The sequence below is a fragment of the Malus sylvestris genome, chromosome 1 (assembly GCF_916048215.2).
Source record: "Malus sylvestris chromosome 1, drMalSylv7.2, whole genome shotgun sequence".
Lineage (NCBI taxonomy): Eukaryota > Viridiplantae > Streptophyta > Magnoliopsida > Rosales > Rosaceae > Malus > Malus sylvestris.
Window position 1 is genome coordinate 13,053,458 of NC_062260.1, and position 25,415 is coordinate 13,078,872.

Here is a 25,415-nt window from a genome sequence, read left to right on the forward strand (position 1 = left end):
AGTTTGTGAGGGTAGTTTAGGTAATAAATTTGAGTTTAAAGACATATTGATAGTTTAATTTAAAATAATATGATTTGGAGAGTAAGTTGTGTAGAAAGAAGTTATACGTATTCACATAAAATTTCCCTATAATATATTACTTGAATCATAGTGATGTATGCAATCATTACAATTTAGATTGATAAAATCTTAGATAGCTTATGTTTGGCACGCTCAAAGTGTGAATAATTAGAAAGCACCTGACATGCTTAAAGTGTGCGTGAAAGATGAAACCTCGATAGGTAAGAGTGTCGAGTATAATATGATTTTTCACTTCAATATTTGTATGTGGGCACTGGGCCGATCCACATACCCATGTATTCAAAACTAATATAGCAAGAGAATAATCAATCAAAATATATAATCTGGAAGCCACAGACTTACTACATAGAAATACACACACACACACACACACATACATGGGTTTGAGTAATGGTGAAGTGGGTGCTACTAGCCATGAGCTTCTTGGAGCTCAAGCTCAGATTTGGAACCACATGTTCCAGTTCATAAACTCCATGGCACTCAAATGTGCAGTTCAACTAGGCATCCCAGACGTGATTCACAACCACGGCCAACCCATCTCTCTTTCCGAGCTCATCGCTGCGCTCAATGTCCACCCTTCGAGAGCTCATTTCGTCTTACGCCTGATGCGCATCCTCGTCCACTCCGATTTCTTTGCACAACATCATCATGTTCATCGTGGTTGTGAGGATGTGGAGGAAGAAGAAGCTGTTGTATTGTATAGCCTAACACCAACTTCTAGGCTTCTTCTCAAAGACGGGCCATCAAACACCACACCACTTATACTCATGATACTCGATCCGGTAGTGTATATTGAATTTGATATATATTATTTATAGGAAAAATTAGTGGCTGGTCCTTATTTACGAATGTTCATTGACCGAAACCTTATTAGTTTTCAGATTTTGATTGAAGTCCCTAGCATTAATGAATTTAAATGTTAGTTACATAAATTTTAAAATAAAAATTAGTAGTTGATTAGGGTTTAATACTCACACCCTTATTACCTAATTAATTTTCAATTCAAACATTTCAAAAAAAAAAAACACAAAAATTAGAATAAGTTTATACCCATTAATTGTTTTTTTTATAAAAAGGATTTTTTTTTTTTCAAAATTAATCTTAAATGTACCCATTCATATAATTTTTGCAATTTTCTCTATTCTTAAATATACAATTTGCTATATGTAAAATGTACCATTTTCTAATATAAAATGTACCCTTTTTTATATATAAAATTTATTCATTTTTCTTTCTAATCTATTTTTAAACTTATATGGGTACATTCTATTTCATTGATTTGAAATAGCCTACATAGAACCACACCATTACATTAATGTCAGTAACTTTGATAAAAAAACTGAAAACCTACAAGGTTTCAGTCAAAGAACATTCATAGCTAGAGACCGAATCTTTATATATACATCATAAATCTTGGGATTTAATGACAATGAATATTAGGATTACTAGGAAAGCAAGAAAAACTAATTTACATTTAGTTACAATACTTGTGGAACAAGGAATCCTAACTAAGTTATACTCTATCAGGTACTGACAAACCCATTTCACTTGATGGGAGCTTGGTTGCAGATGAACGGTGGTGATGATGCAGCTACTATACGTACACCATTTGAAATGGAAAATGGAATGCCCTTTTGGGATTTGGCAGCTCAGGAACCAAGGTTCGGTAACTTGTTTGATGAAGCAATGGAGGCTGACTCCAAGCTTCTCGGAAGGGAGGTGGTGGAAGAGTGTGGAGGAGTTTTTGAGGGCTTGAAATCCCTGGTGGATGTTGGAGGAGGAACAGGAACCATGGCCAAGGCCATTGCCAATGCATTCCCCAGCATCAACTGCATTGTGTTTGACCAACCACATGTGGTGGCTAACTTGCTAGGAAGCACCCATAATTTGGGTTTTGTGGGGGGAGACATGTTTGTGGAAATACCCCCAGCAAATGCAATTTTGCTCAAGGTACGTAATATATAACACTCAATTATTTGTTGTTTCTTAGTTAATTTCGTAATTAATAACCTTTTTGTTAGTAAAAACATCTCCCACCTCTATTAAAGAAAGTATGAACAAGTGTATTTAAATAGGATTATTGATATGTAAAAGGTGCTGACAAGCAAGTATATACATTGTTGATGTAGTTGTGTGCACGTATCCTCATTTTATTTATACATTAATTGTGGAAATATTGTGACTAATTGGGTAATGAATGAAATTAATTAATAATATATATCTTAGTGGATTCTGCATGATTGGAGCGATGAAGAAAGCGTGAAGATTTTGAAGAAGTGTAGAGAAGCAATACTTCTGAGCAAAAATGATGAAGGGAAAAAGAAGATTATCATCATAGACATAGTTGTGGGACATGTCGATAACAAGGAGAAGATGGTGGATAAGAAATCAATTGAAACCCAACTGATGTTTGATATGCTGATGATGTCTACCGTCACTGGCAAAGAGCGTAGCGAATCAGAATGGAAAAAGATATTTTTGGCTGCTGGTTTCACTCACTATAACATCACTCATACGTTCGGTTTCAGGTCTCTTATTGAACTTTACCCTTGAAAGTAAATCGTCCTACTAGTATTGTATCAATAAAATTATGTGGACACACGCTCCAGCTAATATAGGTGGCCCTACTATTATATTCTATATGTACTAGAATAAAGAGCGTGCCAACGAGTGTCAGTTTTTGTGACAAATAAATAATAAGTGAAGTGTTTTTGTATCAATGCATTACTTGTGAATTCTCCATTTCCTTCTTCCTTATGCTCTCGGCTTCTCTCCCTCTCTGTATGTGCGTGTGTTGTGCAGGGAGGTTCTCCTTAATTGGTGCCGCATATCCTTTTTATATTTTATCTTCTTTTCTTCCTTTTGTCTCTTGCAACAAGGAGATAATTCCCAATCGTTGATGGAAACAAAAGAGCAGCACTGCTCCTAAAAATATGGGCCAACTAATCGACACCAATTAAACCAATTCGCACCACTTGACTGGGAATGCAGCAGCCCAATTAGATTAGGAAAACATCTATCAACTCAGGGCAACCTACAAAGCTTCGCATCTTTACCAAAAAAAGAGAAAGCTTCGCATCAAAATCATTACCCTTACCTCGTTGCAAGGTCAACAACCCTAACCCAACAGGGTAAATAAATAAAATCAACCACATTAGGAAATCCGAGTTGGGATAGCCGTGAAGCCAAACAGACATGCACTAAGCCGAATAATTCAAATTCTACACCGATCCGCACAATTCATACTGTCCAACTTGGATAACTCTTTGGGTTTCTCATATTTTCGCCGTAAAATTCATATTTTGTTCTCAAATTAATTAAAGTTCTACCAAAATTGCATAAAATACATTAAACCCAAATAAATTATGACTACAATTTAAGTAAAAGATATACAAAATATATGTAAAATATCAACCTAACAATATGCCAATTGGTTTTGTAATTAGGGTCGAAGAAGTTACTTGCTTTTTTCTTTTAATGGCTCTATAAATTGTCCAGCAAGGCACTATGTTTAATCATATATTATGATTATGAAGAACACAATTCATGAGTCCACTGATCATGATGCAACAAAATTCTGTTCCATTTTACTTTTGTGTTCCGCACGATTTATCAAGTTTCACTTGAATGTGTGGAGCTAAACATTTGGTCTTTTTGTTTTATGGTAGTTTGTACGACAACATCTTTTAAGCTTCCACATGAATTACATGTATATAAATAGTATTGTATATCATATATATTTAGAACTTTCTACATGTTTTATAATGTTTTAAACCTCGCATCATCACGCAGACGCCTTCGTTTGTAAAACATATATCAGAATGACAGATCATGATAAGTCACCACATTAAACTTTAATAATAAAGTAATAATCAATTTTAACATGTTTAGTGTTAAGTATGACCACTGTTTAGAGACTAATCGAACCAATATTGTATTCACATCAAAGATAAGTGTGTGGCATAAGTGTCCAATATTTTACATGTGGAAAAATTGCATGTTTTACAAGTAGCAAACCCATCCCTGATTTTTTTTTAAATTTATTATTGTTAAGGGGAGGGGGATAATTTTCTTGTTTGCATGTCCTACAAGTAGCAAACCCATTTAAGAGGAAGAGTTCGAATTGTCACATATGTGTAGAAATTCAACATCCTGCCCATATAGCCGTTTGCAACTGCATGTTTCTATTGCTTGCGTGGTCTGCTTTAGCTACAATTGGAAATCTTTAGGGGATATGATAACATCATTCAAATCTAACTTAGCCACTTTATTACAAAATAAAGATGGATGAAAGATTCATGTAACCCCATGCAATAATTGACATGTTTCCCCCGAGCCAAGCACTAGCTACGATTGGAAATCTTTAGGGGATATGATAACATTATTCAAATCTGACTTGGCCACTTTATTACCAAATAAAGATGGATGAAAGATTCATGTAACCCGTGCAATAATTGACATGTTTCCCCCGAGCCAATAGTTGATACGTTTGGTTAATTCTAAACCTAACCTATTCTTATCTTCAACTCACCTTCATCACTGGATTAACCCGAGTGGTTGGCACTACGTATATGTATTAATTTATAAAGAGGTATTTGCCGATTTCCTCCCAAACTTGTAAGGAATTGCTATTTTTTTCCATGAATTTTAATTTTAGCTGATTATCCCCTCAACTTTTTTTAATAGCCAATTTCCTCGAGTGTTAAATTTTGGAGTTTTCTATCCATTTTGGTCAAATGGTAGATCTTTGAGGGCAATAAAGTAGTTCTATCCCTATGTGGACAACAAACTGTTTTTTTTTTCTTTCTTCTTTCGCTAGTTGGCTCCGAGATAGTTTTATCTTTCGCTAGTTGGCTCCGACATTTTTTGTTTGAATTAGTCATGGGAGTCCAATGTAGCTACAAAGTATTGGCTAAGCGCCCTTTCTAAAACACAATTACCTTTTTTTACCTCATACAATTGCCATGTGTTGTTCGGTTGACCAAATTGGATGAAATTTTTTAAAATAACGCCAGAGGGAAAAATGGTAGCTCTATACAATGTTGAGGGGAGGAAATTGACAAATAGGTCATTTATAAAAAGGTTACGATATTCCTAGGTATAATATATTACTTGAAGAGATATACTTAGGAGACTTTCTTCCATTTCACAGTTTAACATTGATTTATGTACCAATATTATAAAATATTGTGTTGAAAATATGAGTAGCAGAGAGTCCACAAAGATTTCTACTTTTGAGAGTCTACTTAACATTTTTTATTACTTGAATCATAGTGATGCATGCAATCATTACTATAGATTGATAAAATCTTATTAGATGGAATAGCTTATGTTTGGCATGCTCAACGTGTGTACTGAAAAGTCTCTATCAAAATATTATTTTATACAAGATACTTAGCATAAATTGGTGATGCAAAATGTTAAAAAAATAAGAGCTACTTCATTGGAGTTCAAAAGAGTACTAAATTTAAAATATTTTTATAAAATTTAATTCATGAAAAGTTTAAAATTATTAAAAAAAGAGACATTGAATGCATGCGTTGATATTAAATAGAGTCTCGGGACTAAAATTAATTTGTAATCTTGTGTAAGACAAAACAAGATTAAAAATTAATTTTAGTTAAAGCTCACTCTCTCACTTCTAGTGTAAATACTATCGTTTATTAAAAAAAAAAAAAACTTATACAAAACATTTTTCTAAACTTCATCTTATTTAAGGATTAAAAATCTAGTTTTCTAACTATTTATCTTATCTTGTTAGTTAGTTTCCTAATCAATGACCTTTTTTTTAGTAAAAACATCTCACCCTTGTCTTTGCGAAGTTCTAGCTAGCATCTTTGTCCCACGTACATGGTAGGTCCACCTCTATTAAAGAAAATATGAGCGAGTGTGTTTAAATAGAATTATTGATATGTAAAAAGTGCCGACAAGCAAGTATATCATGTGCATACATACATTGTTAATGTAGTTGTGTGGACATATCCTCCTTCTATAAAAAGATTAATTGGGAAATGTTGTGACTAATTGTGTGATGTATGAAAATAATTAATGATCTATATCTCAATGAATTTTGCATGATTGGAGTGAAGAAGAAAACGTGATATTGAAGAAGTGTAGAGAAGTAATATTTTTAAGCAAAAACGAGGGAGGGAATAAGAAGATTATCATTATAGACGTAGTTGTGTTGTGGGGTATGTTGATAACAAGAAGAAGATGGTGGATGATAAATCAATTGACACCTAGCTCAGGTTCGATGTGTTGATGACGTCTACCATCATTGGCAAAGAGCGTAGCAAATCAGAATGGGAAAAGATTTTTTTGGCTGCTGGATTCACTCACTATATATAACATCACTCATACGCTCCCTAATCCTTATTGAAGTTTACCCTTGAAAATAAATCTTCCTACTATTATTGTATCAATAAAATTAGGGATACTTTGGATGCGGTCCCTAATCCTTAATATTCTTTGACTAAAACCTTAATGGTATTCAAAGTTTGATCAAAGTCCCTTGACTTTGTACACCTCATTATATTACAATTAATATTTATATTTTTATAGTTTTGACATTAATTGTTTGATATTTTATGAGATTTATAATCCTATAAATTTAAAATCCCTCATTATAATACTATTAGAAATGGTTACAATAAAAAATTCAAACATTTTAATTGAATAAATGGATAAAAAAAACTATGCAAAAAATAAGAAATAATAAATGGCAAAAGAATGTATCCATAGTGTTAAAAAAAATTGGTACATTTCACATAGAACAAAGTGGTACATTAATAAAGAAGAATGGGTACATTATAAATAAATTAGGGTACATATAAAAGATTAAAAAATTATGAGTACAAATAAATTTTTAAAAAATATAGGTGCTAAAAGAAATTAATACATGGGTACAAAATAAAACTAAAAAGAATATACTACAAATTTAAAAAAATGTTGCAAATTAAAAGTGGGTACAAACTAAAAATATAAATATATGATACAAAGTTTAGGCATAAAACATAAATATACCATATGTAATTTTTCTATCATTGATTACATATACAATGTTACATGACGGTATACATATGGGTACAAACACAAATAAAACTTTAAAAAATATGGGCAAAAAAAGAAACTAATATATGGGTACAAATTAAAAATGAAAAAAAAATTGGTACAAATTAAAAATAGGTACAAACTAAAAATAAAAATATATGATAAAAATTTAGCCATAAATATAAATATACTAATTGTAACATTTTTAACACTAAAGGAATCTATTTAAAAATAAAAATATTTTATTATTCAAATAATTAATGATGTCATTAATACCCAAGGACCTTGATAAAAAATTGAAAATGAATAGGATTTTAATCAATGGAGTAGAAAAAAGAAGGATGTGAACCTAATTTCTCCATAAAATTATGTAGACACATGCTCTAGCTAATATTGGTGGCCCTACTATTATATTCCATGTGTACTAATCGAGTGTCAGTTTTATGTGACAAATAAATAATAAGTGAAGTGTGTCACAGCCCATCCCGGGAGATAATTCTTGTTGACATGAATTGATGAAAATGCCCATGGACGTTAGATTGTGTGATGTGGTTTAAATGTTGTTTTTGGGTCACTATTCTTAAATCCTAATTGTTTGGAACCAATTAGGATTAAGTTATTGTGTATTTTGGTTGTTGACCAATCCTAGACCACACACACACCCACCTACCTTCTTTCTCTTCTTTCCCGTACTCTCTCATCTCTCTCGGACTCACACTCTCTCTCTTCTTCCTTGTACAGACCAAGCTCGAGGTGAGCTTCCCAGTCACAGATCGAAGAATCTAAAGGCGTCATTGCATTCCTCGTGCCATTTCGAGTTGGTTGGTACCCATTAGTTTGGATGAATTTTTCTCCGGTTTTTCTTTTTTTTTTGTTCGTAACTTTTTAATTTATGCTTGATACCACCTCTTATGAAATAGAAATTTTAAAATGGAGGGGTAAGATTTGAATATTATAAATTTGAAAAAGTACTGTTAAACCAAGAAATTATGTCCCAGATCATCACACATAACCACCATAGTTTGTGATATTATATGACGTACCTTGTGATCCAAACAGTCAGGAAAAGCCCTAGTGTCCGTTCGAGGTAAATTATTTGGACAATTTTTTTCAAAGGTTTTGATAGGATACTAAGATGGGCTATCCAAATTAAGAGATATGTGTATGTTCTGCTGGTTCATGGAACCCTTGTTAGTTGATTGACACTTGTCATTGGATTGGATGGTTAGTTAGTTGGGTGGTTATTGCGTAGAAACTTAGCTTGCAAGTCTGAGATAGATATATAGCAGACTATGTTGGATATAAGTCAACAATCTGTGATTTAAATATAGATATGCTAATAAACAATAAATGCAAATATGAAAATTAACAGAGTATCAAGAAACAAAAATATAAAACAAATAACTTGAAGATCGAGGCTTGCGTACCGCAATATCCTTGAAACAGAAATTTCGTCCCTACTCTGTGCTTGTAGTTCTACGGACGTCTGCTTCACCAGGATTCAACGATCAAGTTAAAATTCCAGCACCGGAAAATTTAACTTCTGGCGAATTTAGTGTGGTTCTCTCAGTAAGAAGGTTTAGGAATGTACAAGATGAAGTTGATTATTTTCTATCTTTTAAATGCCATGCAGATGGATGTATATATAGCAGATGGGTGCCTGTTTGCAACAGGTATGAGAATGGGGTGTGACTGTTGGGAGACTTCTCTTCAAGGGGTGCTTTGCTCTGTGTTCAGAAAGAACTCTCAGACTTCAAATTCGAATTTTAAAAAATAATTAATTAAATCCGAAAAATAATTAATTAAATAATATAATTATTAGAGCCCGAGCCCATCTTTTGATAATTAATTATATATTATTTATAATTAATTATATATTAATTACCAATTAATTAATGCACCCCAAAGCTCAACCCCAGGGGTGAGCCCAATTTTAGTCTCTAGGCCTATTACTCCAATCACTTTCTATAAAGGACAAAGCCTTATAAAGTGATAAAATCTTTTGGGAATGGCCAATGTGGGACAATGAAATGTCTACTCAAACTATTTAAATTTCCAACAGACTAATTGTGCAAAGGAGGATATGTTGAGAAAAGTATATTGTCGAGTAATAATACAAATAAAGTTTATGTGCCATGCGTTGAAGGTTATAACAAGGTTCTTATTATTGGTATCAGCCAATTGGATCCCACTTTTCCCTTTCGTATGCCGAGAGCAACCACTCATGCCACAAAGATGGATGCTTGCGTCATTGCCCTTGAAGCTTCGAACTCTAGAATCGAAGAATTGGTCCAAAATCTCGCAGCCCAAATGTCCAAATTCATGGCGTCAATGGATACCCGTCTTTCGTTGGTCAAATCTCGTTCTGCTACCATGGAAGAACAAGGCCGCGATTGTGTGGGTCTGTTGGAATTGGAGGGAAATCCAATTGATTCAGAAGAAACTTTCAGCGATCAAAATCTTGATCCAAATTTTCAATTCCAGCGTCAAGATCCTCGATTCCGCCATCAAGATCCTCAATTTCAGTTTCACCAACCACCGATCAAGCTTGAATTTCCAAGATTTGTCGACGGGGGCAATCCCTTAGCTTGGGTGTACAAGGCGGAACACTTTTTTGACTATTTCTCGGTCGCCAACGATTGCAAGGTTCAATTGGCGTCCTTTCATTTTGATCGTGAAGCCTTTCAATGGTTTTAGTGGCGGAATTGCCTCAAGAATTTTCCTCGTTGGCCTGATTTTGTTAAGATTTTTTGTCAAGCGTTTGGTCTGTCGATATTTGAGGATTTCTCAGAGGCCTTGGTTCAATTGAAGCAAACTGGGTTGGTGAGAGATTATATAACAGAGTTCCGACGTTTGGCTAATCGAACCCATGAGATTGCTCTAACGATGCTTAAAAGTTGCCAAGCTTGTTGATTCTAAGACCCGATATTTCTCAAAAGCCTCAAATTTTTCTTGGCATAATTCGGTTGGCAGTAAGGCTACACCAGCCTATATGGATCCTGTTGGAAATGTGCCATAAAACCAATCATATGATGATACTTTACGGACATTTCACATGTTAAACTAATCTAGTTTAATATCAAGGGCATAGATTATTGTTTTAAGCCGTCTCATATAAATGTTATATGCTTAAACGATAAGTCCAATGAATATGTGATTGGGAGAATACGATCTAAAGAAGTTAGATTCATGAGACCATTCTCTCGTAGACACATCCTAAACGTTCCTGATCATAGGATTGCCAATTGGGCATTGACAGTCCGTTAAGATCAGTACGTACTGTATCTTCTCTCAGGGAGAGTGACTAGTCTCGAGTCATTGGTGTGTGTGACATCAAGACAAGTACGTAGGTGCTCAATAGAGAATGAGTTCACTGAACACGATCAACGAAGAGTTCTCATATTCATGTCACATGAGAACTCATGGTTGGGATAATGCAAAGTAGTCCTTTGACCTGAGGCATCACAGCTGTCTTGTGGTTAAGTCCTTGATCTTTGATTATGTCAAAAGTCACTCCAAAAGGAGGGTGTCCACGACATCGTTGGGGTTAAGCCACTTAGTCATGGAGGCAAGTGAATGCGCAACAAGGGATCTCTAACCTTCAAACCGTTTGAGGGAGAATACTCTATGATATGATTAAGAATCTTTGGCCAAAGTATGAATGAGATTTAGGAAGGCGTTCCAAATCACATTCAAGGTAATCATATAAGCACACGAATCACATTGGATAGTAGACATGAATAAACTATCAAACCAAACAATGTGGTCAAGAATATTGTATTAGAGAAAGACCGTATTGCATTTGTAATCCTAAACTGAATAGGTTCTCCACCTCTTCTGATTAGCTTGGGTAACCATGATATGCTGCTAGGTGTCACTCATGGTTTGTGAAAGCCCTAAACGTGTGTAATCACTAAAGGGAGAATTGAAAGTAAGTTTCAATTCACAATCGATGTGAAATGGTTAATCGCCCACTGCCTCGCTATAAGGAACCTAATGGATCGTACACCGTGTAAGGTGAAGATTGAAGAAACAATGGAGATGAGTAAGAATAATTAAATGGTTTAATTATTTATGGCAAGGATTAATTAATATGTTAATTAATCAAACGAATAAGTTCGTTAAAGACCTCGGGATAGTTTTTGGACCTTAAGGCCCAATGGGCTTCGAACGTCAAGCCCATTGACTTAAGTTGTATGACAACTTAATGTCTAAATATTCACTAAGGCCCAAACAACCCAAATACACCCTAAGGCCGGCCATATTGTTAAGGGTGGTGAACTTGGACTTATTTACAAGTTTGCCACTCAAATGAATAAAGGTATAAATATGACTTTATAGCCAAAATTCATTTGGGGTTTGTTTTGGAGAAAATTGGAGAGAACATGTCTCTCCATTTCTCTCTAAAGAGGCCGGCCCCTTGGAGGGTGCATCTAGCAATCCCACTACTCCAAGGTCACTCATTTCTTCTCCAATCTAACCTTGGTGTGGAGACTTAGAGGTTCTCAATTTTGGGAACTTGGAGAAACCTTTTCATCCATCCAAATCCATAGATTTAAGATGCAAGGAATGAAGGCCCTCTCTTTGGGTGATTAGCCTTTGCTTATGCAAAGAGGAATCTACAAAGGTATAAATCTCAACTCACTTTGTTTTGAGTTGATTAATGGTTCACCAATCTACTAGGCTTTGAATTTCATGGGTAATGTTTTGTTTTTGAATGCATTCAAGCATGATTCCTCCTTTTAATTGTTAATTGCATGCTATAGATGTTATTCAAATGAACATGTTTTCACAAAATAATCCTTCAGATCCAAGTACTCCCAATTCTTTTGTTAATGTTCCTAAGCAGAGCAATGTGAAGAACATGACATTTGAGGAAATTAGGGAACGCCGGAAAAAAGGTCTTTGTGATTATTGTCCTGTGAAATGGTTTAAAGGACATGTTTGCCAAAATCAGCAACTTTTACTACTTGATTTACCTGATAAATCTAAAGAGGTTCTTGATGTTGATCTTGTGTTAGATGGTGATGATGAATTATCGAGTGCTCGTATTACTGCTTGTGCTATGTATGGTGTTTCTACCCCTAATAGTATTCCAACTATAAAGGTCTTGGGGTCTATTAAACATTGTCCTGCAGTGATTCTTTTTGACTCGGGTAGCTTTCACAATTTCATCAACTTTGCCTTTTTGATGTGAAGATTCCAAATGAAGGTACAATTTCAAGTATAGGGTGTTGTTCTCAGGTCAAAATTAATATTCAAGACTATGAATACATCTCAGATTTATATGTTTTGCAGTTGAGGGGTTGTGATGTTGTCTTGGGAGCTCAATGGCTAAGAACTTTGGGACCTATTCTCTGCGATTTTGAGAAGTTGAAGATGGAATTTGCTTTGGGTCAACAACACTATTGTTTGTATAGCTTTCCTTCTCCTGCACCAAGTTCCGTATCAGTGTGTCAAATGGAACGGTTGTTGAATCAAGGGTCTTTTGGGGTAGTTTTATTCCTTCTTGCCTCAAATATAGCAGTAGCAATGATTGGAGATCTCTCTGATAGTCAACAAGCGGAGTTACAGGAATTGTTATCTCAGTTTGAATCTATCTTCCAAACACCTACTACTTTACCTCCATCAAGATCCCATGACCATTAAATTCCATTTTTGAAGGGCAGTAAACCACTTCTTACAAGACCTTATTGTTCTAGCCCTATGAAATCTGAAATTGAGAAAGGTGTTCAGGGGCTATTGGACTCGGGGTTTATCTGTGCTAGTAATAGTCCATTTTCATCTCCTGTTTTGTTGGTTAGAAAAAAAGGACAACAATTCGAGGATGTGTATGGATTATCGGGCCTTGAATTTGTTGACAATCAAAGATAAGTATCTGATTCCTTTAATTGATGAATTGTTAGATGAACTCTTTGGGGCTCAGTTTTTTTCTAAGCTCGATTTAAGAGCCGGGTAACATCAAAGATAAGTATCTGATTCCTTTAATTGCCAAAATAGCTTTATGTACTCACAATGGCCATTATGAGTTCCTTGTAATGCCGTTTGGCCTCACCAACGCTCCAACAACCTTTCATAGCCTCATGAATGAGATTTTCAATCCCTTTTTGCGTCAGTTTGTTCTGGTATTCTTTGATGATATTTTAGTTTATAGTGCGACGTGGGAGGATCATCTGTCACATCTTACTTCGGTCTTCCAATTGCTACAACATCACAAGTTGTTTGTTAAGAAATCAAAGTGTGATTTCGGCAGGTCACATATTGAATACTTAGGACATGTGGTTTCACTACAAGAAGTGGCAGCTGACCCTTCAACAAGTTATTCAGAATTGGCCATTGCTTGTTTCGATTAAGCCTTTAAGAGGATTCTTAGGGTTGACTGGATATTACCAGAAATTTATCCCTGGTTATGGTCGAATTTGTGTTCCATTAACTTCCTTAACTAAAAAGGATGCTTTTCGCTAGAATTCAAAGGCCACAGCTACATTCCATAGTTTTAAGGAAGCGATGTTGTCTCCATTAGTTTTGGCCCTTCCTGATTTTTCGAAGACATTTGTTATTGAGATAGATGCATCTAACACGGGGATTGGTGTTATTCTACAACAAGAGAGCAGACCTATAGCCTTTACAAGTACAGCTCTTGGCCCTAGATCTCAAGCTATGTTGGCTTATGAAAGGGAAATGCTTGGAATCGTTCATGTGATTAAAAAGTGACCAACTTACCTTCAGGGCAACCATTTTGTTATATGAACAGACCATCATAGTCTGAAATATTTTTTTGCAAAATAGGGCCCATACTCTATTCCAACAGAAATGGATTTTGAAACTGTTGGGCTTCGATTACGAGATCCAATTTAAACTAGGCACTGAAAATCAAGTTGTTGATGCATTGTCTTGGCTGCATTCGGAGGCTCAATTATGTGCCATATCATATCCTTACATGGGTTGGTTAGATGACTTGCACAGACACTTGGAGCAAGAACCTTGGATTATTTCTAAGCTCAAAGAGTCCTCTGTTTCTACTGGTGCTGTCGGTACGTCTCTTTTTAAATACCATTATGATAATGGTTTTCTCAAGAATAAGGGAAGAATTGTGTTGAGTCCTACTACCACTTGGAGGGACAAGATATTTCATGAGTATCATAATACTTTAATGGCTGGACATTCTGGTTTTCTGAAGACATATAAACAAATTTCTCGCTCTTTTTATTGGCAAGGTATAAAGGCTGATATTAGAAGAATGGTTACTGAATGTCAGGTGTGTCAACAAAACAAATATGAAACATTGGCTTATCTAGGTATCTTGAGCCCACTGTCGATCCCTCAAACTGTTTGGACAGATATTTCCATGGATTTTATTGTCGGGTTGCCACCTTGCAAAGGGAAGACTATTATTTTTGTGGTTGTTGATCGGTTCTCTAAATATGCACATTTTGTGGCATTGTCACATCCATACACAGCCCATTCCGTTGGTCAGATTTTTGTGGACCACATATTCAAGCTCCACGGAATGTTTACTACAATTGTTAATGATCGAGACCCCGTGTTCCTTAGCTCATTCTGGAAGGAATTCTTTGCATTACAAGGGTCTAAACTATGTTTAAGCTCTGGGTACCATCCCCAATCTGATGGGTAAACTGAGGTCGTCAACCGTTGTCTGGAAACATACCTGCGCTGTCCTTGTAGGTTTCATTTAAAGAAGTGGCTCCAATGGTTATCATAGGCTGAATGGAGTTACAACACCTCTTATCACTCTTTTTCGAATCTCACACCATATGAAATTGTGTATGGCTAAGTTCCACATGCTGTTCCAACGCATGAATCTGGCACCACCAAACTAGATATGGTAGATAGATGTTTACAAACCCGATCACAGATTTTATCTCAACTCAAGTCTAATTTGGAAGTTGCTCAGGTACGAATGAAGCAACAAACAGATAAACATTGTACTGAACGTACTTTTGAAGTGGGTGACATGGTCTACCTCAGACTTGTTCCTTACCAACACTAGTCCTTGGCTAGTTATCCATTTCACAAGCTACAATCGAAGTTTTATGGGCCTTTTGAGGTGTTGGAGAAGATTGAGACAATAGCTTACAAAATCAAACTTCCAGTTCACTCCAAATTACACCCTATCTTCCATGTATCTTGTTTGAAGAAGCAGTTGGGTGTGGATGTGGCTCCTACTACTATGCTCCCGGATGTCACTGATGACGATCTGTTACAAGCAACCTCATTAGCCATTGTTTAGCATCGTGTGGTCACCAAGGCCAACTCTCAGGTCCCTGAAGTTCTTGTTCATTGGAAGAATCATTGCAAGGAGGATGCAACTTGGGAAGAGTATGAAGATTTCACGCGTCGATTTCCTTGTTTTCAACCTTGAGAACAAGGTTTGTTTTTATGAGGGGGTTAATGATAGGATACTAAGATGGGCTATCCAAGTTATGAGATATGTGTATGTTCTGTTGGTTCATTGAACCCTTGTTAGATGATTGACACTTGTCATTAGATTGGATGGTTAGTTAGTTGGGTGGTTATTGTGTAGAAACTTAGCTTGCAAGTCTGAGATAGATATATAGCAGACTAATTGTGCAAAGGAGGATATGTTGAGAAAAGTATATTGTCGAGTAATAATACAAACAGAGTTTATGTGCCATGCGTTGAACGTTAAAACAAAGTTCTTATTAGGTTTTGATTGCAAGACCCTTTGGTAAAGCTGTGGTATGAGAAACCTATGGTGTGAGAAAGTTAATTTAAAGCGAAACTAATCTTTTGTTTCAGATTTTGCGCAAACCAAATTGGCCTTGTTTGTTATTCCTTCTTCTTTAGAGCTGATTTGTTCTTTCTTCATCTCTCACCCACGTGAAAGGAGAAGAAAGACTTACTAAAGTTTCAAATAAATTGTAGACTGATTTAGTAAGCTGAAAATAGATCACATAAATTCAGAATATCTTTAAGCTGAGAACGAAGGTCTCCAATATATCGTGGCGCAATATCTTAAAGGTCATTCCGGCCATTGATTGAAAAAATTCGATGATGTACTCAGTTATCAAGCAAGTCCCTTGTCCCAAATTATACAATTGCTGATAAATTATTTTTGAGTGGTTAAGGTGGTACTGGAAAATTTGATCGCATGGGATTTTTCATTCTTTTTCCCAAGTTTTTTTTCTTTTCTCTTTCCCAGTAAAAAAAAGTATTCCACATCAAATTAGAACTAAAAAATGCACACTTCAGGGATATGACGTTTTCTCACCCTTGTGAATCATTCACAAATCCACATTTTCTACTTGCCCTGTACTAATCTGATTTACTCTACGTAATCCATTATTACAAATGATATTCTAGATTAATCTACACTAGGAGACATTGATGAACTCCAGATGTAGTGAGTCAAAGATAATGACTCTAACCCTTAGGTTTGTCCTTGATGCTATGAAGGGCATTGTTGATGGTAATATTCAAGGCTGTGCACAGCTTCGTCTTAGGTGGAGCTTGCCCATCATTGTGTCATCTCCTATCATTCCGATGAGGAGAGTAAGGCAGGGTGTCTCGGTCAGCTCTTCTTCAGTCATAATGATAGTAGGGTCGGGAGCTCTCCGTAGGGGAATCTTCACTCATATCTCTTCTTCTGGGTTTTACCATCCCAATAAGTGAGTGCATCAATGACATCCTAGATGGGAGAATTTATAATAATAAAGAGAGTTCTTTTAGGATATAGAATTCAAGAAGATATCTAGGAGTAGATATTGTCTTCTTAGGAGTGTGATTACTTGCAGTGTACGCCAATCCCTGATTATAGAAATCGGAATATATGAAACATATGTGCTTCCCGATCAGATCAAATTTCTGTATCTTCCAGAACAAGAATGGTTATTGTCTATGAAGTCAACGAACTTTGCCTACTGATTTGGAACACATGATGTGGTGGATTGTTGGTCCATTTGTATGACTTTACGATAGAAGTTGTTGAGTCTATGACCAGACATCTGAGGTGTCCGTATTCAAAATTTGTCTTACTCCGGCCCTGAAAAATCATGGCCCCACAAACCTTAACAATGTCGTGGACACCTTTAAAGACAAATATGAGGCCTCAGGTCAAAATACTACTTTACATTATCCGAATTAGTGAGTTCTCATGTGACATGAGTATGAGAACTCCTGGTTAATCGCGTTCAGTGTATTCACTCTCTATTGAGCACTTACATACTTGTCTGGTGTCTTTCACACTAATGACTCGAGACCAGTTATTCTTCAGAGAGAAAACATAGTATATACTGATTTATCAGGATTGTCAAATACTCAAGTGGCAATCCTATGATTAAGAACTTATAGGATAAAGAAAAAGATCTTATGAATCTAACTTCTTTATATTATATTATCTTAATTACACATTCCTTGGACTTAGTTTTAATGTGTATAACATTTAATTAGACGGCTTCAAACAACCATCTTTGCCCTTAGATTAAATTGAAATAATTTAATATGGGAAATGTTTGTAAAGTATTATCTCATGATTATATATATATATATATATATATATATATATATATATATATATACACATACATATATATTGTCATAGATTTGATTAGATTAGATGTTAGATTAGCTAAGAACATAATTAATTTGAACCCACGCCATTGGCTTAACACCTTTTCAATACTGTGGTAAATGGCCACTTGCATCTCATGATTATCTTTAGGCACATTTCAAACACCCACTTGGATAAAAAAAATCCAAGACATATAAACTATACAATCTTAACACCCTTCAAGTTTCCACTAGTAGGGATGTTGTATTTTATGAATCACAATTTCCCTTATCACCAGTTTCGCTGACCTCACCGTACGTAGCCAAGTTAATCCGTTCTAGCATTACCAGCGACTATTACTATCCGTCCTGTAGATTCATCTTCACCTACAATGTCTGATCATCCCAGGAATTTCCATAAAAGAACTTAAATCAAAATACTTAATAGCATGGTGATACAATTATACAAAACTTCTACCCTGCGCTACTTTAGAATTATCACACCAAATAACTCCTATCATCGAGACCATCCATCCACCTATGTTGCAGCCTCATTTGCGAAAGTCCACCCAAACAGAAACCAGCCCATCTCCAGGATTATGTTTGCAAGCCTGATGCGTAACCGCCTCCAAAAGCTTCAGCGTTGTCCTTTACAAGAACTCAGCACCCTTTATGTAACTATATTTCTTACACCATCTTTTTTCCTCTTATCACTCTTTTATTGCCAATATTACTCAATTTTATTAAACCTAACTCATATACAGAAGCTGTCAAAGACCCAAAATGGTAGAAAGCTATGACCTCAAAATTGCAGGCATTGAAAGCCAAGCACACTTAGACCCTCACTTCTCTGCCTTTCGGCAAAGAGCCCGTTGGTTGCAAGTGAGTTTACAAAATTAAGCACCATTCTGATGGCACCATCGAGCGTTACAAAGCTTGTTTTGTGGCCACAAGTTACACTAAGCTTGAAGAGATCGATTATCAGGATACTTTTTCTCGCACTGCAAAGTTGGTCACTTTTCGCTGCCTTTTAGACCTCACTGCCTCCAAGAATTGCTCTCTTCATCAATGGATGTTGATAATGCCTTTCTCCACGGGATCTCTGTTAGGAAATTTATATGGTGCCACCTCTTGGTCTCCAGCGATAGGGGTAACATAGGTGTGTTGCCTAAGCAAGTCTATATATGGCCTAAAGCAAGCATCTCGACAATGGTTCTTCAAGTTTTATGAGGCTATTCAAGTTGCTGGATACACTCAATCCAAATCTGATTACACTCTCTTCACAAAGAAAAGTGGTATTCTTATTTATGTCGTTGACATTTTGATTACTAGTAATGACCCCATTGATATAAACAAGCTTTTACTTCACAGTTTCGCATTAAAGATTAGGGTGATCAAAAATATTTCTTGGGAATAGAAATAGCCTATTTCAAAAGGGTATTCTTATTTCCTAACGAAAATATTTGTTGGACATTCTTAAGGATGTTGGTGTATTACGCGGGAGACTTGCCCGGGTTCCCAATGGAGCAAAATTTAATGGTATTGACCGATGAGGATGACTTGTTTCAAGATCCTTCGAAGTATCGAAGATTGGTAGGAATGTTAATTTATTTCACCATCACTAGGCCTGACATCACAGTTTATGTGCATACTTTGAGTCGATTCGTGCAACAACTACGCAAGCCTCATTATGATGCAACACTACGTGTATTCGGTATCTCAAGAATACTCTGAGCCAATGCATTATATTCTCTTTAAAAAAAATATTTGTAATTGAATGTTCATTGTGATACTAATTGGGCGTGATGCCCAATAACTCAAAGATCTACTACGGGTACCGTGTTTTTCTTGAAAATTCATTGATATCTTGGAGAGTAAAAAGTAAAAACTATTTCTTTGTCATCCGCAGAAGCGGATTCTCGTTCCATGTCAGCAACTTGATCTGAAATAGCTTGGTTGCAAAAACTTTTTCGAGATCTACATGTGGGTGAAATGGGTCCATCAGTGTTTTATTGTCATAATCAAGAAGCCCTACATACTGCAACGAGCCAAGGGTTCCATGAAATTAAGAACACGATATGTCGAAATAATCATTTTGTACACGATAAAAGTCAAGGAGGAGCAGTAATCACTTAATTTGTTTTCCATCATCAAAGCAGTTACCCGACATATTCACTAAGGCCTTAGGGGAAGAAAACTTTCGATCCTTATTAAGTAAGCAAGTTGGCGGTTCATGACATTTGCTCACCAACTTGAGAGGGAGTGTTACGATAGTCAATGATTTACTACCAAAGTGGGATTATTTGATATACAAGAATCAAGGAAGAAATTGACATACCTGTTGTATATTTGATTTGAATCTAGAATAGCTTAAATATAGGAGTTCTTTTTGCTCTTCGTTGTAAATATAATCCCTTGTACTATTCTCACATCAATATGCAGAGAAAAAAATTCCTCAATTTTTTTTTTTTAATCAGGATGTACTGTTGGAAAGGAATGACACAGGCTCTAGGTCCGGATGGAATGACACTGAGGTTCTACCAGAAACATTGGGGGATTGTTGGAAAGGATGTGTGCAATGGTGTCTGGTCTTTAATACAATTAGGATGCATGCTAAGAAAGGTTAACTACACACATGTGACATTAATTCCAAAAATCAAAGACCTAACGGAAATTTGCCATTTCCATCCTATTAGTTTATGTAATGTACTGTACAAGATTATGGCTAATTAAGGTACTCACCAATAGAGTGCGTTTGTTTCGGGGCATCTTATCTCCGACAATAGTTTGGTGGCAGCTGAGCTAACACATTACATGCATAAAAGAAAATTTGGGTGGAATGGTTTCATGGCTTTGAAGCTCGACATAAGTAAAGCGTATGATTGTCTTGAGTGGAATTTCTTGGAAGCAATGATGCGTAGTTTGGATTTTCTGAGGAATGGATTCGCTTGATTATGGTATGTATTTCTTCCGTTTCTTACTCCTTCAAGATTAATGAGGAATTGGTGGGATATGTACAGCCGCACCAAAGATTCGACAAGGTGATCCGTTATCTCCATTCCTATTTGTAATTTGTGCGGAAGGACTTTCGACGATGCTCACGAAAGAAGAGACTGATGGTCGGCTTAAGGGGATTCAATTGTGTCATGGAGCTCCGGCAATTCACGGTCAATAGTTTCTTATTTACCAATGGGACATTTGAAGATTGCAACAATATTAAAAGAGTTGCGAGCTGGCTTCAGGACAAGCTGTGAATCTTTATAAAAGTTGTGTATCTTTTAGTAAAAATCTTACGAAGGTTAACCAACAGTTGTTAGCTAATTATCTTAGGGTTCAAAGAGTGGCGTTTCACGATCGCTACTTAGGTTTGCTAGTATATCAGAAAATCGAAGAAAGAGACGTTTGCTTATGTAAAAGATCATTTGTGGAAGAAACTCAATGATTGCATGGGTGGATTGTTGAGTAGTGCTGGAAGAAAGATATTAATAAAGACAGTTGCTCAGGCATTACCATCATACACGATGCAATGCTTCTTACTTCCAAAAACCTTATGCGAGGAATTAAATATGATGATTGCAAAATTCTGGTGGAGTGGTGATCCCTGTAAAAAGAAATTACATTGGTTAAATTGGTGTATGTTATGCAAACCAAACAATGAAGGGGGCTTGGGTCTTCGGGACTTGCTTTCAATATTGGGTTGCTAGCTAAACAAGCTTGGAGATTTGTGTTAGTGTTTTATAAGGTTTATGTTTTGTATGATTGTTTTGAAAGGTTTGTGTTATGGAGAATGGTAATGTTCTTCACAGAAATATGGAAGGGGAATTTCGGCTATATGTAGTCTTACATTGCAACAACACATAACACTCATATATATATGGTGTCACTAGGGTTTTGGTGTGTACAGTCAGCCCTTATCTCCATTGGAGCTAGCTGACAAAAACCACAACAACCTGATAGTACAAAGCTAATCTAAGCCCTTCATTGGAGCTTTTAATCTAAGATTTACACTTGTCAAAAACTATCACTAAAAAACTAACTAGCCGTTACAAATTAAAAAACTAGCCGTTAGCTTCATTTGATGTTGCTGCTGCATCCTTTCTCGATCCACCTGGAAGTGTTTATCATCCAACACTCCCCTCTAAACTCTTCCTGGTGTTGACTCCAAGTGGGCTTCTGAGGTAATTGAACCTTTCTTTTGGTAGTGCTTTTGTAAAGATGTCTGCTACCTGATCTTCAGTTTTGCAGTACATTAGTTCAATGACATTCTCTTGTATTGCATCTCTGATAAAATGATACTTCCTTTTGATGTGTCGTGTTTTCTGATGAAATACTGGATTCCTTGTCATTGCTATTGCTGAGGTATTATCACACATTAGCTTAGTTGGTTCAACCTGCAGTTCCCCAAAATCTTTGAGAACAAATCCCAGCCAGATTGCTTGAGATGTTGTTTCTGCAGCACTCACATATTCAGCTTCGGCTGTTGATAGTGCAACACTTTGTTGCTTAACTGAGGCCCACGAGAATAAACCAGAGCCAAATGTAAATGCATACCCCGATGTGCTCCTCATGTCATCTTCACTGCCTCCCCAGTCACTATCACAGAAACCGACTAATATAGTTGTCTGTCCTTTCTTATACTTGATTCCAAAATCGATTGTCCCTTGCACATACCTGAGAACCCTTTTAGCAGTTCCCAAATGTGTTTTGGTAGGATTGTGCATGAATCTTGATAGTAGGCTTGCAGCTTACATGATGTCCGGTCTTGTTGCTGTGAGATATAACAGGCTGCCAACAATTTTTCTGTAGAGATTTGCATCTACTGGTTCACTTCCACCTTCACTTTTGAGTTTTTCATTTGCAATTAAGGGAGTGCTTACTGGTTTCATCCCTTAAGACCAAATCTATCTAGAAGTGTTTGTGCATATTTCATCTGATGAATGAAAATGCAATCCGACTTTTGAATCACCCCCATTCCAAGAAAGTGATGAAGTAGCCCCAAATCTGTCATCTCATATTTTCCCATCATTTCATTTCTGAATTCATCCATCGTTTTCTTACTGTTTCCAGTGAAGACCACATCATCCACATAGATAGATACTATGACAATTTCTGACTTGTTTTCAACCTTGATGTAAAGTGTTGCTTCACTGAGGCTTTTCTTGAACCCACACTTAGTGAAATGTGCATCAATCTCACTGTACCAGGTTCTTGGTGCCTGTTTCAGGCCATAGAGTGCCTTCTTTAGTCTATACACCTTGCTCTCGGACCCTTTGACTTCAAAACCTGGTGGCTGGTCCACATAGACCTCTTCCTCTAGCACACCATTTAGGAATGCAGACTTAACATCTAACTGATATAGCTACCAACCTTTCTGTGCAGCTAATGCAATTAGAGTTCTAATTGTATCTAGTCTAGCCACAGGTGCAAATGTCGCATTAAAATCAATTCCAGGCTTTTGGGAGTATCCTTTAGCCACCAATCTAGCCTTGTTCTTTTGCACAGATCCATCCAAGTTCAGCTTGGTTTTATAGACCCATCTCACACCAATCACAGGTTTATCACTTGGTCTATCAACTAGAGTCCAAGTTCCATTTTTCTCTGTCATTGAGATTTCATCTTCCATTGCTATCTGCCATGCCTTGTCACTTTTAGCTTCTTCAAAAGTTTTTGGTTCAGTAACACAAAAATTCCAAGCAGCATAGATTTCATCCAGGCTTCTCATCTTAATTGGTGTTGATCCCGAGCTAGAGCTTGAGCTTTGTTGCTCTTCCTGTTGAGACATTGAACTTGCACTTGAGTTCTGTGAACTTTGAGGAGTTTGATATGGTGAAATCTGAGAGCTTTGTATGCTTCCTTCTTCAGATTCATGAGTTGCACCACTTCCATTTTGTGCAGTTCTTTGTTCAGTAACACCAATTTGCAGTGATACTTTGTCTTCTTCCACTGCTTTTGTTTCCCAATTCCACAATGTTTCTTCATCAAAAATCACATCTCTTGAGAGATTGATTTTCTGAGTTTTCAAGTTGTACAATCTATAGCCTTTCTCATTTGTACCATATCCAACAAAGATGCACTTGTTGCTGGATTCTTGTAATTTATGTCTGAGTTGTGATGGTACAAGTGCATAACACACAGAGCCAAAAACTTTCAAATGCTTGACTCCAGGCTTTCTTCCACTGAACACTTGAAATGGTGTTCGTTTCTCCAAAGCCTTGGTGGGACATCTATTCAAGATATACACAGCAGTGTTCACAGCTTCTCCCCAAAATGAATAGGGCATTTTCTTTTCATGCAGCATGGACTTTGCCATCTCCACTATAGTTCTGTTCTTTCTCTCTGCAGTGCCATTTTGTTGAGGAGTGTATGCTACTGTGAGTTGCCTTTCTAGACCCAATTCCTCACAGAAAGCATTGAATTCCAGTGAGGTATACTCACCTCCCCTATCACTCCTTATCTTCTTGATTTGATACCCACTTTGCAACTCCACCATTGCTTTAAACTTCTTGAAAATATTAAAGACTTCTGATTTGAATCTCATAAAATATACCCAACACATTCTTGAGTAGTCATCTATGAAAGTAAAAAAATACTTGTTCCCACTGATGGATGCATTCTTCATTGGACCACACACATCAGTGTGAATTAGTTCTAGTGGTTTTGCAGCTCTCCAAGCCTTTCCAATTTCGAAATTGTCCCTATGTTGTTTTCCAAATGCACAGCCTTCACAAACTTCATTCATTTCATCCAGTTGGGGCAAACCTTGCACCATTTCATGTTTCTGCAGGTTTTTCAGACTCTGCACATTCAAATGTCCAAATCTTTTGTGCCATAATCTCTTTGAGTCAATTGTGCTTGCCTTTCTTGCCACTTCTTCCAAGCACTTTAGCAATAATGGGAAGCTTCCGTTTTTCATTTGAACTTTCATAACCAGATTCGACAGAGTTCTATCATCATATATTTCAACCATAGTATCTCCAAACAGCAAGAAAAAACCATGTTCCATCATCTGTTCAACACTTAAAAGGTTTTCCTCCAGACCAGGTACCAACATGACTTCCTTAATGTGTCTTCTTCCTCTTTTGGTTTCTATGATGAGAGTGCCCCTGCCAGTTGCTTCCACAATATTGCCATTTCCCATTTTTACTTTTCCAGTATATGTAGTGTCAGTGTCTGTCAATAGAGACTCGTGGGCAGTCATATGATTACTGCATCCACTGTCTATATACCAAACTTCACTATCTTTTACAACACTGGCATTAAAAGCACAAAAAACATTTGTTTCATCTTGTACTCGATTTGCAATGTTCACTTGCTGAGTAGTATTTGATCTGCAATCTTTCTGCAGGTGACCAAATCTATTGCATTTGTGACATTTTGGTTTTCCCTTGAACCAACATTCACCAAAGTGTGCTTTATCACAGTATTTGCACAATGGTTTAATTTTACCACCATTGTTGTTTCCACTGTTGTGTCTATTCTCCCCACTTGGTCTTCCTTCCCATTTCTTATTTTTTTTCCTTTCCAATCTTTCCTCGGTCTGTTTTGATGTTGATTAGAATGACTAGAAGCCCCTATGTTAAGTGACTGGAAAGCCTTCTCAGTTGTCCCATCAGCATGTCTTTCGAGCCTTTGGTCAAAAGCTCTCAAGGAAGCCATCACATCTTGCACACTGAGTGTAACAGTATCCTTAGTTTCTTCTATCACACTCACAATAGAGTCATAAGGCTTAGTCAAACTAATTAGAAGCTTTTGCA

At 36.4% G+C, this 25,415-nt stretch overlaps 1 protein-coding gene across 3 annotated transcripts in view; it reads left to right on the plus strand.

Moving 5' to 3' along the window:
* Positions 1 to 268: 268 nt before the first annotated feature.
* LOC126629252 (trans-resveratrol di-O-methyltransferase-like) overlaps positions 269 to 25,415 on the plus strand; it is a 75,002-nt gene continuing 49,855 nt past the window's right edge. Inside the window, exons 1-3 of one of the 3 annotated variants that reach the window (XM_050299467.1) lie at positions 269 to 863; positions 1,651 to 2,031; positions 2,308 to 2,801. In XM_050299467.1, coding sequence (XP_050155424.1) covers positions 459 to 863; positions 1,651 to 2,031; positions 2,308 to 2,634 — 1,113 coding nt within the window. In that variant the 5' untranslated portion in view covers positions 269 to 458 and the 3' untranslated portion in view covers positions 2,635 to 2,801. Of the gene's footprint in view, positions 864 to 1,608; positions 2,032 to 2,307; positions 2,802 to 25,415 lie in introns of those variants that run through there. The other 2 variants (XM_050299395.1, XM_050299335.1) reach the window with 2 other exon arrangements.